Below are 15,649 nucleotides of genomic sequence, written 5' to 3' on the forward strand. Positions count from 1 at the left end.
ACCTGTCCTCTGCCTTCTACATTACTCTGTGCTCCTCCTCCTAGACCTGTCCTCTGCCTTCTACATTACTCTGTCCTCCTCCTTCTAGACCTGTCCTCTGCCTTCTACATTACTCTGTCCTTCTCCTCCTGGACCTGTCCTCTGCCTTCTACATTACTCTGTCCTTCTCCCCCTAGACCTGTCCTCTGCCTTCTACATTACTCTGTCCTCCTCCTCCTGGACCTGTCCTCTGCCTTCTACATTACTCTGTCCTCCTCCTTCTAGACCTGTCCTCTGCCTTCTACATTACTCTGTCCTTCTCCTCCTGGACCTGTCCTCTGCCTTCTACATTACTCTGTCCTTCTCCCCCTAGACCTGTCCTCTGCCTTCTACATTACTCTGTCCTCCTCCTCCTGGACCTGTCCTCTGCCTTCTACATTACTCTGTGCTCCTCCTTCTAGACCTGTCCTCTGCCTTCAACATTACTCTGTCCTTCTCCCCCTAGACCTGTCCTCTGCCTTCTACATTACTCTGTCCTTCTCCTGGACCTGTCCTCTGCCTTCTACATTACTCTGTCCTTCTCCCCCTAGACCTGTCCTCTGCCTTCTACATTACTCTGTCCTCCTCCTCCTGGACCTGTCCTCTGCCTTCTACACTACTCTATCCTCCTCCTCCTGGACCTGTCCTCTGCCTTCTACACTACTCTATCCTCCTCCTCCTGGACCTGTCCTCTGCCTTCTACATTACTCTGTGCTCCTCCTCCCGAACCTGTCCTCTGCCTTCTACATTACTCTGTGCTCCTCCTCCTGGACCTGTCCTCTGCCTTCTACATTACTCTGTCCTTCTCCCCCTAGACCTGTCCTCTGCCTTCTACATTACTCTGTCCTCCTCCTCCTAGACCTGTCCTCTGCCTTCTACATTACTCTGTGCTCCTCCTTCTAGACCTGTCCTCTGCCTTCTACATTACTCTGTGCTCCTCCTCCTAGACCTGTCCTCTGCCTTCTACATTACTCTGTGCTCCTCCTCCTGGACCTGTCCTCTGCCTTCTACATTACTCTGTGCTCCACCTTCTAGACCTGTCCTCTGCCTTCTACATTACTCTGTGCTCCTCCTCCTAGACCTGTCCTCTGCCTTCTACATTACTCTGTGCTCCTCCTCCTGGACCTGTCCTCTGCCTTCTACATTACTCTATCCTCCTCCTGGACCTGTCCTCTGCCTTCTACATTACTCTGTGCTCCTCCTCCTGGACCTGTCCTCTGCCTTCTACATTACTCTGTGCTCCTCCTCCTAGACCTGTCCTCTGCCTTCTACATTACTCTGTGCTCCTCCTCCTAAACCTGTCCTCTGCCTTCTACATTACTCTGTGCTCCTCCTCCTGGACCTGTCCTCTGCCTTCTACACTACTCTATCCTCCTCCTCCTGGACCTGTCCTCTGCCTTCTACATTACTCTGTGCTCCTCCTCCTGGACCTGTCCTCTCCCTTCTACATTACTCTATCCTCCTCCTGGACCTGTCCTCTGCCTTCTACATTACTCTGTGCTCCTCCTCCCGAACCTGTCCTCTGCCTTCTACATTACTCTGTGCTCCTCCTCCCGAACCTGTCCTCTGCCTTCTACATTACTCTGTCCTTCTCCCCCTAGACCTGTCCTCTGCCTTCTACATTACTCTGTCCTTCTCCCCCTAGACCTGTCCTCTGCCTTCTACATTACTCTGTCCTCCTCCTCCTGGACCTGTCCTCTGCCTTCTACATTACTCTGTGCTCCTCCTTCTAGACCTGTCCTCTGCCTTCAACATTACTCTGTCCTTCTCCCCCTAGACCTGTCCTCTGCCTTCTACATTACTCTGTCCTTCTCCTGGACCTGTCCTCTGCCTTCTACATTACTCTGTCCTTCTCCCCCTAGACCTGTCCTCTGCCTTCTACATTACTCTGTCCTCCTCCTCCTGGACCTGTCCTCTGCCTTCTACACTACTCTATCCTCCTCCTCCTGGACCTGTCCTCTGCCTTCTACACTACTCTATCCTCCTCCTCCTGGACCTGTCCTCTGCCTTCTACATTACTCTGTGCTCCTCCTCCCGAACCTGTCCTCTGCCTTCTACATTACACTGTGCTCCTCCTCCTGGACCTGTCCTCTGCCTTCTACATTACTCTGTCCTTCTCCCCCTAGACCTGTCCTCTGCCTTCTACATTACTCTGTCCTCCTCCTCCTAGACCTGTCCTCTGCCTTCTACATTACTCTGTGCTCCTCCTTCTAGACCTGTCCTCTGCCTTCTACATTACTCTGTGCTCCTCCTCCTAGACCTGTCCTCTGCCTTCTACATTACTCTGTGCTCCTCCTCCTGGACCTGTCCTCTGCCTTCTACATTACTCTGTGCTCCACCTTCTAGACCTGTCCTCTGCCTTCTACATTACTCTGTGCTCCTCCTCCTAGACCTGTCCTCTGCCTTCTACATTACTCTGTGCTCCTCCTCCTGGACCTGTCCTCTGCCTTCTACATTACTCTGTGCTCCTCCTCCTAGACCTGTCCTCTGCCTTCTACATTACTCTGTGCTCCTCCTCCTAAACCTGTCCTCTGCCTTCTACATTACTCTGTGCTCCTCCTCCTGGACCTGTCCTCTGCCTTCTACACTACTCTATCCTCCTCCTCCTGGACCTGTCCTCTGCCTTCTACATTACTCTGTGCTCCTCCTCCTGGACCTGTCCTCTCCCTTCTACATTACTCTATCCTCCTCCTGGACCTGTCCTCTGCCTTCTACATTACTCTGTGCTCCTCCTCCCGAACCTGTCCTCTGCCTTCTACATTACTCTGTGCTCCTCCTCCCGAACCTGTCCTCTGCCTTCTACATTACTCTGTGCTCCTCCTCCTGGACCTGTCCTCTGCCTTCTACATTACTCTGTCCTCCTCCTCCTGGACCTGTCCTCTACCTATGCCCTAGTAGACCATTCTCTTCTACTACAGATGTCTCTGGGTATCACAGACTTGGCGCTATCTTGGATCTCCTCATACTTATCAGACCGGACATTCAGCGTCTCCCACTCTCACACCACCTCCTCATCTCGCCCCTATCTGTCGGGGTCCCCCAAGGCTCAGTTCTTGGTCCCCCCCTGCTGTTCTCCATCTACACCTTCGGCCTGGGACAGTTCATAGAGGCGCACGGCTTCCAGTATCATCTCTACACTGATGACACAGATCTACCTCTCTGGCCCTGACATCTCCTCTCTACTAACCACAATCCCACAATGTCTGTCTGATATCATTTCTAACACTTAACTTGGGCAAAACAGAATTCATTATCCTTCCTCCTCCTCCTCACCGAGGCCCCAATCCTCCTCACCGAGGCCCCAATCCTCCTCACCGAGGCCCCTATCCTCCTCACCGAGGCCCCAATCCTCCTCACCGAGGCCCCAATCCTCCTCACCGAGGCCCCAATCCTCCTCACCGAGGCCCCTATCCTCCTCACCGAGGCCCCTATCCTCCTCACCGAGGCCCCTATCCTCCTCACCGAGGCCCCTATCCTCCTCACCGAGGCCCCTATCCTCCTCACCGAGGCCCCTATCCTCCTCACCGAGGCCCCCAATCCTCCTCACCGAGGCCCCAATCCTCCTCACCGAGGCCCCAATCCTCCTCACCGAGGCCCCTATCCTCCTCACCGAGGCCCCTATCCTCCTCACCGAGGCCCCAATCCTCCTCACCGAGGCCCCAATCCTCCTCACCGAGGCCCCAATCCTCCTCACCGAGGCCCCAATCCTCCTCACCGAGGCCCCAATCCTCCTCACCGAGGCCCCTATCCTCCTCACCGAGGCCCCTATCCTCCTCACCGAGGCCCCTATCCTCCTCACCGAGGCCCCTATCCTCCTCACCGAGGCCCCTATCCTCCTCACCGAGGCCCCAATCCTCCTCACCGAGGCCCCTATCCTCCTCACCGAGGCCCCTAACCTCCTCACTGAGTCCCCTATCCTCCTCACTGACCCATCCATCACTCTCCAGCCTCCGTGTAACTCGTGACTCTGCTCTCTCCTTCAATCCACACATCCAAGCCCTTTCCACCTCCTGTCGCCTCCAACTCAAAAATATATCCCATATCCGTAGATTCCTTAAGCAAAATCTGCTAAAACCCTAGTGCGTGCCCTCATCATCTCCCGCCTCCACTACTGCAACCTCCTGCTCTCTGGCCTCCCTTCCAACACTCTTGCACCCTCCAATCTATCCTGACCTCTGCCACCTGATTAATCCACCTGTCCCTCCGCTACTCCCCGACCTCTCCTCTCTGCCAATCCCTTCACTGGATTCCCATTGCGCTAAGTCTCCAGTTCAAAACACTAACAATGACCTACAAAGACACCCGCAACCTGTCTCCTCCCAACATCTGTGACCTGGTCTCCCGGTACCTACCTGCACGCAACCTCAGATCCTCACAAGATCTCCTCTCCTTCCCTCACCCCAATATACCACTGCACGACCTGCTCTGCCCTCACCCATCCCCCTCACCCCAATATACCGCTGCACGACCTGCTCTGCCCTCACCCATGCCCCTCACCCCAATATACCACTGCAAGACCTGCTCTGCCCTCACCCATCCCCCTCACCCCAATATACCACTGCACGACCTGCTCTGCCCTCACCCATCCTCCTCACCCCAATATACCACTGCACAGCCAGCTCTGCCCTCACCCATCCCCCTCACCCCAATATACCACTGCACGACCTGCTCTGCCCTTACCCATCCTCCTCACCCCAATATACCGCTGCACGACCTGCTCTGCCCTCACCCATCCCCCTCACCCCAATATACCACTGCACGACCTGCTCTGCCCTCACCCATCCCCCTCACCCCAATATACCACTGCACGACCTGCTCTGCCCTCACCCATCCCCCTCACCCCAATATACCACTGCACGACCTGCTCTGCCCTCACCCATCCCCCTCACCCCAATATACCACTGCACGACCTGCTCTGCCCTCACCCATCCCCCTCACCCCAATATACCACTGCACGACCTGCTCTGCCCTCACCCATCCCCCTCACCCCAATATACCACTGCACGACCTGCTCTGCCCTCACCCATCCCCCTCACCCCAATATACCGCTGCACGACCTGCTCTGCCCTCACCCATCCCCCTCACCCCAATATACCACTGCATGACCTGCTCTGCCCTCACCCATCCCCCTCACCCCAATATACCACTGCACGACCTGCTCTGCCCTCACCCATCCCCCTCACCCCAATATACCGCTGCACGACCTGCTCTGCCCTCACCCATCCCCCTCACCCCAATATACCACTGCACGACCTGCTCTGCCCTCACCCATCCCCCTCACCCCAATATACTACTGCACGACCTGCTCTGCCCTCACCCATCCCCCTCACCCCAATATACCACTGCACAGCCAGCTCTGCCCTCACCCATCCCCCTCACCCCAATATACCACTGCACGACCTGCTCTGCCCTCACCCATCCCCCTCACCCCAATATACCACTGCACGACCTGCTCTGCCCTCACCCATCCCCCTCACCCCAATATACCACTGCACAGCCAGCTCTGCCCTCACCCATCCCCCTCACCCCAATATACCGCTGCACGACCTGCTCTGCCCTCACCCATCCTCCTCACCCCAATATACCACTGCACGACCTGCTCTGCCCTCACCCATCCCCCTCACCCCAATATACCACTGCACGACCTGCTCTGCCCTCACCCATCCCCCTCACCCCAATATACCGCTGCACGACCTGCTCTGCCCTCACCCATCCTCCTCACCCCAATATACCACTGCACGACCTGCTCTGCCCTCACCCATCCCCCTCACCCCAATATACCACTGCACGACCTGCTCTGCCCTCACCCATCCCCCTCACCCCAATATACCACTGCACGACCTGCTCTGCCCTCACCCATCCCCCTCACCCCAATATACCACTGCACGACCTGCTCTGCCCTGACCCATCCCCCTCACCCCAATATACCACTGCACGACCTGCTCTGCCCTCACCCATCCCCCTCACCCCAATATACCACTGCATGACCTGATCTGCCCTCACCCCAATATACCACTGCACGACCTGCTCTGCCCTCACCCATCCCCCTCACCCCAATATACCGCTGCACGGCCTGCTCTGCCCTCACCCATCCCCCTCACCCCAATATACCACTGCACGGCCTGCTCTGCCCTCACCCATCCCCCTCACCCCAATATACCACTGCATGACCTGCCCTGCCCTCACCCATCCCCCTCACCCCAATATACCGCTGCACGGCCTGCTCTGCCCTCACCCATCCCCCTCACCCCAATATACCACTGCACAGCCAGCTCTGCCCTCACCCATCCCCCTCACCCCAATATACCACTGCACGACCAGCTCTGCCCTCACCCATCCCCCTCACCCCAATATACCACTGCACAGCCAGCTCTGCCCTCACCCATCGCCCTCACCCCAATATACCACTGCACGACCTGCTCTGCCCTCACCTATCCCCCTCACCCCAATATACCGCTGCACAGCCAGCTCTGCCCTCACCCATCCCCCTCACCCCAATATACCGCTGCACGGCCTGCTCTGCCCTCACCCATCCCCCTCACCCCAATATACCACTGCATGACCTGCTCTGCCCTCACCCATCCCCCTCACCCCAATATACCACTGCATGACCTGCCCTGCCCTCACCCATCCCCCTCACCCCAATATACCGCTGCACGGCCTGCTCTGCCCTCACCCATCCCCCTCACCCCAATATACCGCTGCACGACCTGCTCTGCCCTGACCCATCCCCCTCACCCCAATATACCACTGCACGACCTGCTCTGCCCTCACCCATCCCCCTCACCCCAATATACCACTGCACGACCTGCTCTGCCCTCACCCATCCCCCTCACCCCAATATACCACTGCACAGCCAGCTCTGCCCTCACCCATCCCCCTCACCCCAATATACCACTGCACGACCTGCTCTGCCCTCACCCATCCCCCTCACTCCAATATACCACTGCACGACCAGCTCTGCCCTCACCCATCCCCCTCACCCCAATATACCACTGCACAGCCAGCTCTGCCCTCACCCATCCCCCTCACCCCAATATACCACTGCACAGCCAGCTCTGCCCTCACCCATCCCCCTCACCCCAATATACCACTGCACAGCCAGCTCTGCCCTCACCCATCCCCCTCACCCCAATATACCACTGCACGACCTGCTCTGCCCTCACCCATCGCCCTCACCCCAATATACCACTGCACGACCTGCTCTGCCCTCACCCATCCCCCTCACCCCAATATACCGCTGCACGACCTGCTCTGCCCTCACCCATCCCCCTCACCCCAATATACCGCTGCACAGCCAGCTCTGCCCTCATCTTCTCTGCCCTCACCCATCCCCCTCACCCCAATATACCGCTGCACGACCTGCTCTGCCCTCACCCATCCCCCTCACCCCAATATACCACTGCACGACCTGCTCTGCCCTCACCTATCCCCCTCACCCCAATATACCGCTGCACGACCTGCTCTGCCCTCACCCATCCTCCTCACCCCAATATACCACTGCACGACCAGCTCTGCCCTGACCCATCCCCCTCACCCCAATATACCACTGCACGACCTGCTCTGCCCTCACCCATCCCCCTCACCCCAATATACCACTGCACGACCTGCTCTGTCCTCACCCATCCCCCTCACCCCAATATACCACTGCACGACCTGCTCTGCCCTCACCCATGCCCCTCACCCCAATATACCACTGCACGACCTGCTCTGCCCTGACCCATCCCCCTCACCCCAATATACCGCTGCACGACCTGCTCTGCCCTCACCCATCCCCCTCACCCCAATATACCACTGCACAACCTGCTCTGCCCTCACCCATCCCCCTCACCCCAATATACCACTGCACAACCTGCTCTGCCCTCACCCATCCCCCTCACCCCAATATACCACTGCACGACCTGCTCTGCCCTCACCCATCCCCCTCACCCCAATATACCACTGCACGACCTGCTCTGCCCTGACCCATCCCCCTCACCCCAATATACCGCTGCACGACCTGCTCTGCCCTCACCCATCCCCCTCACCCCAATATACCACTGCACGACCTGCTCTGCCCTCACCCATCCCCCTCACCCCAATATACCACTGCACGACCTGCTCTGCCCTCACCCATCCCCCTCACCCCAATATACCACTGCACGACCTGCTCTGCCCTCACCCATCCCCCTCACCCCAATATACCGCTGCACGACCTGCTCTGCCCTCACCCATCCCCCTCACCCCAATATACCGCTGCACGACCAGCTCTGCCCTCACCCATCCCCCTCACCCCAATATACCACTGCACGACCTGCTCTGCCCTCACCCATCCCCCTCACCCCAATATACCACTGCACGACCTGCTCTGCCCTCACCCATCCCCCTCACCCCACTATACCACTGCACGACCTGCTCTGCCCTCACCCATCCCCCTCACCCCAATATACCACTGCACGACCTGCTCTGCCCTCACCCATCCCCCTCACCCCAATATACCACTGCACGACCTGCTCTGCCCTCACCCATCCCCCTCACCCCAATATACCACTGCACGACCTGCTCTGCCCTCACCCATCCCCCTCACCCCAATATACCACTGCACGACCTGCTCTGCCCTGACCCATCCCCCTCACCCCAATATACCGCTGCACGACCTGCTCTGCCCTCACCCATCCCCCTCACCCCAATATACCACTGCATGACCTGCTCTGCCCTCACCCATCCCCCTCACCCCAATATACCACTGCACGACCTGCTCTGCCCTCACCCATCCCCCTCACCCCAATATACCACTGCATGACCTGCTCTGCCCTCACCCATCCCCCTCACCCCAATATACCACTGCACGACCTGCTCTGCCCTCACCCATCCCCCTCACCCCAATATACCACTGCACGACCTGCTCTGTCCTCACCCATCCCCCTCACCCCAATATACCACTGCACGACCTGCTCTGCCCTCACCCATCCCCCTCACCCCAATATACCACTGCACGACCTGCTCTGCCCTCACCCATCCCCCTCACCCCAATATACCACTGCACGACCTGCTCTGCCCTCACCCATCCCCCTCACCCCAATATACCACTGCACGACCTGCTCTGCCCTCACCCATCCCCCTCACCCCAATATACCGCTGCACGACCTGCTCTGCCCTCACCCATCCCCCTCACCCCAATATACCGCTGCACGACCAGCTCTGCCCTCACCCATCCCCCTCACCCCAATATACCACTGCACGACCTGCTCTGCCCTCACCCATCCCCCTCACCCCAATATACCACTGCACGACCTGCTCTGCCCTCACCCATCCCCCTCACCCCACTATACCACTGCACGACCTGCTCTGCCCTCACCCATCCCCCTCACCCCACTATACCACTGCACGACCTGCTCTGCCCTCACCCATCCCCCTCACCCCAATATACCACTGCACGACCTGCTCTGCCCTCACCCATCCCCCTCACCCCAATATACCACTGCACGACCTGCTCTGCCCTCACCCATCCCCCTCACCCCAATATACCACTGCACGACCTGCTCTGTCCTCACCCATCCCCCTCACCCCAATATACCACTGCACGACCTGCTCTGCCCTCACCCATCCCCCTCACCCCAATATACCACTGCACGACCTGCTCTGCCCTCACCCATCCCCCCCTCTCGCGGCAGGGTCCTCTCTCTGGTACCGGTCTGTGCCTTGTGTTGTTCCTGATTTTTTGCACTTTTTGCCCCTTTTCACGTGTAAAGCTCCATGGAATAAATGGCGCTATAATAATACTAATAATCTACACAGCAGTGTGACCTCACATGCTCTGCAGGACGGTGTGCAGCACTATGTGGTCACTGTATGGCGGTAATATCAGTGCTGGGCTTTGTACAGAGATGTTCTCAGGCCGCTGACACCCTTGTTTAGGATAACTGACAGTCGCGGAGTTTCGGCTCTGGGGGGGGCTCGTTAACACCGCGCTCACGATTTATGTTGCGCTGTCAGGATCCAGCGGATTCTGTTTTCCTTTTCTGTTAAGCAACTAAAGCATAAGGGAATGAAATCGGCGGAGCGGAACCGGCGGCGAGGCCGCGAGCCAGGAGCCGCCAGACTGATGAACAAGTCACTGAGGAGAGCGACGCGCTGTTAGTGCTGGCGCTGATCCGATGCCTCCAGATTAATGTCCTCCGAGGACCACGCCGGGGTGAGAGCTGTAAAAAGCATAGGAGCGGAGCGCGGCGGAACACCGGTGACAGAAATATGCAGAGGAGCTCCGGCGGCAAAATGGAGTGGAGGAGCCCCAACGGCAAAACGGTGCAGAGGAGCCGCAACGGCAAAACGGTGCGTAGGAAGCCTGGCGGCAAAACGGTGCGTAGGAAGCCTGGCGGCAAAACGGTGCGGAGGAGGCCCGGCGGAAAAACGGTGCGGAGGAGCTCCGGCGGCAAAACGGAGCGGAGGAGGCCCGGCGGAAAAACGGAGCGGAGGAGGCCCGGCGGAAAAACGGTGCGGAGGAGCTCCGGTGGAAAAACGGAGCGGAGGAGGCCCGGCGGCAAAACGGAGCGGAGGAGGCCCGGCGGAAAAACGGAGCGGAGGAGGCCCGGCGGCAAAATGGAGCGGAGGAGCCCCAACGGCAAAACGGTGCAGAGGAGCCCCAACGGCAAAACGGTGCGGAGGAAGCCCAGCGGCAAAACGGTGCGGAGGAGGCCCGGCGGCAAAACGGTGCGTAGGAAGCCCGGCGGCAAAATGGAGCGGAGGAGCCCCAACGGCAAAACGGTGCGTAGGAAGCCCGGCGGCAAAATGGAGCGGAGGAGCCCCAACGGCAAAACGGTGCAGAGGAAGCCCGGCGACAAAACGGTGCAGAGGAGCCCCAACGGCAAAACGGTGCAGAGGAGCCCCAACGGCAAAACGGTGTGTAGGAAGCCCGGCAGCAAAACGGAGCGGAGGAGGCCCGGCGGCAAAATGGAGCGGAGGAGCCCCAACGGCAAAACGGTGCAGAGGAGCCCCAACGGCAAAACGGTGCGGAGGAAGCCCAGCGGCAAAACGGTGCGGAGGAGGCCCGGCGGAAAAACGGTGCGGAGGAGGCCCGGCGGCAAAACGGTGCGGAGGAGCCCCAATGGCAAAACGGTGCGGAGGAGCCCCAAAGGCAAAACGGTGCGGAGGAACCCCGGCGGCAAAACGGTGCGGAGGAGCCCCAGCGGAAAAACGGTGCGGAGGAGCCCCAGCGTAAAAACGGTGTGGAGGAGCCCCGGCGGCAAAACGGTGCGGAGGAAGCCCGGCGGCAAAACGGTGCGGAGGAAGCCCGGCGGCATAACGGTGCGGAGGAAGCCCGGCGGCAAAACGGTGCGGAGGAAGCCCGGCGGCAAAACGGTGCGGAGGAAGCCCGGAGGCAAAACGGTGCGGAGGAAGCCCGGAGGCAAAACGGTGCGGAGGAGCTCCAGCGGCAAAACGGTGCGGAGGAGCCCCAACGGCAAAACGGTGCGGAGGAAGCCCGGCGGCAAAACTGTGCGGAGGAAGCCCGGCGGCCAAACTGAGCGGAGGAGCAAGCAGACGCTGATGAGCATCCATCTGCACTGTGCACCAGGGGCCTCAATGACCAGCAGGCACCAGGTAACAGAAAACATATCCAGATCCCTAACTGCTACATTGTAACAAATAATCAGCTGTGCAAAGTCCAGACTGAAAACAGCAGAATGGACTCCAGACTGATACACTGTAACGAATCTGTGCTGCTGCTCAGACTGGACATAGATGTAACAGACCCTCAGCTGTGAGAGATATAAGGTCAGGGAGGTTTATGTGACTGTCCACAGTTCCCATGCACTGACAGCAAGCAGTGATCTTAATGGCAAGGTGCTATCACAATGTTTTTTTCAAAACTGGAAGAAATGTTTTTCTTTTTTTTAATGGTATAAAATATGAAAAATATATTAAAAAGTCTTCATATTTTCCACTTTTAAACACCAGAGGGAGCCGCTGCTGAAATTTGCCTTGAAATCCTCATGTACTAGTTGCTTTATGACTGCAGTAAAAGTGGGCGGGGTCTGCTCCTCATGTCTCCTCCCCTTCTGGGTATTTGCACAAAGATAAGGGAGGATGAAGTTTAGGATCACAGCGCGGGGAAATCACTGGAGACTGCGCTGAGATGTGGACACCGAGGCACAGATTCTGTTAGATGCTGCAGCTTAGCTGGGATTAGATACCACAACTGTATCCCCTCACCCTGGGATAAGAATCATGAAGGGTATCACACAGGATGGGGTTAGATACAAGGACTGTATCACACAGGATGGGGTTAGATACAAGGACTGTATCACACAGGATGGGGTTAGATACAAGGACTGTATCACACAGGATGGGGTTAGATACAAGGACTGTATCACACAGGATGGGGTTAGATACAAGGACTGTATCACACAGGATGGGGTTAGATACAAGGACTGTATCACACAGGATGGGGTTAGATACAAGGACTGTATCACACAGGATGGGGTTAGATACACGGAGTGTATCACACAGGATGGGGTTAGATACAAGGACTGTATCACACAGGATGGGGTTAGATACAAGGACTGTATCACACAGGATGGGGTTAGATACAAGGACTGTATCACACAGGATGGGGTTAGATACAAGGACTGTATCACACAGGATGGGGTTAGATACAAGGACTGTATCACACAGGATGGGGTTAGATACAAGGACTGTATCACACAGGATGGGGTTAGTGGATTTAATACTATTCTGGTGATACACTATGCTGAGCCCTGTATCTAACACCATCCTGTGTGATACACTCTGTATCTAACCCCTTATTGTGTGAAACACAGCACCGTTTCACACATGATGGGCTTAGATACAGGGCCCAGTGAATCAGGTCACACATGATGGGCATAGATGGACCGTGTCACACGGCTTAGATACACGGTTCTGCTCAGTGTAGCGCCTCCTTCAGATGTCTGTAATGCGGGGACGTCTGATCAGCTGCTTCAGATGCGCGTTCCCTGGACTCAGACGTATGAGGTTTACTCATCTGCCCAGGACCACAGACTCAGGATGACTGTCATAGACTAGAGGCTAGCCGCCCACTCAGCAGGATCCAGAGAACCCCGAAACCCACTAACCCCTGTACACAAGGTCCAGGAGATCGCTGCCTCTGGAAGGCTGCAATCAGAGAAGAATGGTCGCCAGGCAGGGTCCAAACAGGAGGCACAGAAAAGGACAAAATCTGCAGGTAAGAGGGTGGTCAGGAATTCAGGCAGAGGTCAGACCGGAGATGGCAGTGAGTACAGGACACAGCAGGCAGGCGCGGAGTCAGAGAACAAGCGGAGGTCAAAACACAGGATCAAAAGTGCAAGAGCCGGGCGCGAACAGAGACAAGCGGGAATACAAGGCTATGTCTGGTGGTGACCAGCGGAGGAGGCATAAGAAGGGTGCGCTGCCTTCCCACTGGCTGCAGCTGAAAGGTGGTAACTTCAGCTGGAAGTCACACGCCACCTACAGTCAGCCAGTGGTACTGCAGGTCCCAGGGAAACCCAGGCTAGTGGAGGAGCGGAGCCTGTACCCACCAGAGCCACTGGCACCGACTCCTCTCCCATCTCCAGCACAGTGCACGGTGGGAATACGGCGGCCCCTGGTGACCGGAGCAGAAGACGCCGGAGTGGACTCCGGTGGGGATGTAAAATGAGCAGAGCCGAGTCAGTGATCAGTGCTCTGCGGCGTGACGACTGCACTGCTGTGCTCTGATCACTGTGCTGACAGCGGCGGCAGCCTGACATTGTACCACTCATCTACCGCCCGGCTCTCACCATTCAGAGCAGCCTGCGGCGGTGCCGTCTCCAGCGGTGGCAACAGCTCGGCAGCCTGGGATTTGTAGTGCAGCACCAGGCTACCGACCTGCGCTCACTGCCGTGTCCCCAGAGCTCCTGACACCACCGCAGCCCGTCCGGTACACACCGGCTCTGCTGCATCACCGCTCCACGCGTGGCTCCCTCACAGCCCACGGACCTGAGCACAGCAGGAGGCGGCCACAGTGCAGGACGTAAGGGTCATCCGCACACACTGACCGCAAATAGAAAAGTCTCTGGGGAAATAGTAATAAACTGAGAAAATTATAAAGTCAAAAATGTAACTTTATATAAATCAATAATTATTAATGCAAAAACTCCAGAAATTTCCCTTTGAAGACAAAATGCTAAAAACTCGTCTAAAACGTTTGCTCACAGCTTCGTTACAATGTGTCAGCGAATAAACCCAGCAGAAATCTCCCATAAGGCCCCATGTGCTGATACATTGCCACAAACACCCTCCTGAAATAAATTAAGGACTGTTCCCTTCACTGGCTGCAAGCAGAGATCTCGTTAATAAAGTGAATCAGAGCGTTGCGTTACACACAGACGTGGCTGTACTTGCATGGGACTGCATTCCTTCGGGGGGATGTGTCCCGGGCAGTGTGGTGGGGGGCAGCCTATGGGGGGCGCAGGGACTCACCTGGATTTTAATTGGCCACGAGAAGTTGCTGACATAGACGTAGAAGGTGATGTTGGGATTGCTCCGGAAATTAAACTTCTCGCAGGAGAAACTGTCCCGATATTCCTTGATGTGAGACTTGGCCACGAGCGGAACCTCCTCACCAGAGATAGTGCCGGCTGCAAGGAAGCAACAAGAAGCGTTACAGAAACCGCAGCATTACACCGACTAGAGCGACGTTACACCGACTGCAGAGCGACGTTACACCGACCAGAGCGACGTTACACCGACTAGAGATAGTGCCGGCTGCAAGTAAGCAACAAGAAGCGTTACAGAAACCGCAGCATTACACCGACTAGAGCGACATTACCCCGACAAGAGCGGCGTTACACCGACCAGAGCGGCGTTACACCGACCAGAGCGGCGTTACACCGACCAGAGCGGCGTTACACCGACCAGAGCGACATTACACCGACTAGAGCGACATTACACCGACTAGAGCGAAGTTACACCGACTAGAGCGACGTTACACCGACTAGAGCGACGTTACACCGACTAGAGCGACGTTACACCGACTAGAGATAGTGCCGGCTGCAAGGAAGCAACAAGAAGCGTTACAGAAACCGCAGCATTACACCGACTAGAGCGACATTACACCGACTAGAGCGACATTACCCCGACAAGAGCGGCGTTACACCGACCAGAGCGGCGTTACACCAACCAGAGCGGCGTTACACCGACCAGAGCGGCGTTACACCGACCAGAGCGGCGTTACACCGACCAGAGCGGCGTTACACCGACCAGAGCGGCGTTACACCGACCAGAGATAGTGCCGGCTGCAAGTAAGCAACAAGAAGCGTTACAGAAACCGCAGCATTACACCGACTAGAGCGACATTACACCGACTAGAGCGACGTTACACCGACTAGAGCGACATTACACCGACTAGAGCGACATTACACCAACCAGAGCGGCGTTACACCGACCAGAGCGGCGTTACACCGACCAGAGCGGCGTTACACCGACTAGAGATAGTGCCGGCTGCAAGGAAGCAACAAGAAGCGTTACAGAAACCGCAGCATTACACCGACTAGAGCGACATTACACCGACTAGAGCGACGTTACACCGACTAGAGCGACATTACACCGACTAGAGCGACATTACACCGACTAGAGCGACGTTACACCGACCAGA

At 57.1% G+C, this 15,649-nt stretch overlaps 1 protein-coding gene across 29 annotated transcripts in view; it reads right to left on the bottom strand.

Moving 5' to 3' along the window:
- Positions 1–15,649, bottom strand: part of ATRNL1 (attractin like 1) — a 721,691-nt gene that overhangs the window by 388,791 nt on the left and 317,251 nt on the right. For all 29 annotated transcript variants that reach the window (XR_012754170.1, XR_012754182.1, XR_012754180.1 and 26 more), the window contains exon 24: positions 14,476–14,633. Coding sequence is in view for 1 of the 29 variants with exons in the window: in XM_075348149.1 (XP_075204264.1) it covers positions 14,476–14,633 (158 nt within the window). In the remaining 28 variants the exon portion in view is untranslated. The remainder of the gene's footprint in view (positions 1–14,475; positions 14,634–15,649) is intronic.

The sequence above is a fragment of the Anomaloglossus baeobatrachus genome, chromosome 5, assembly GCF_048569485.1.
Source record: "Anomaloglossus baeobatrachus isolate aAnoBae1 chromosome 5, aAnoBae1.hap1, whole genome shotgun sequence".
Classification (NCBI taxonomy): Eukaryota; Metazoa; Chordata; class Amphibia; order Anura; family Aromobatidae; genus Anomaloglossus; species Anomaloglossus baeobatrachus.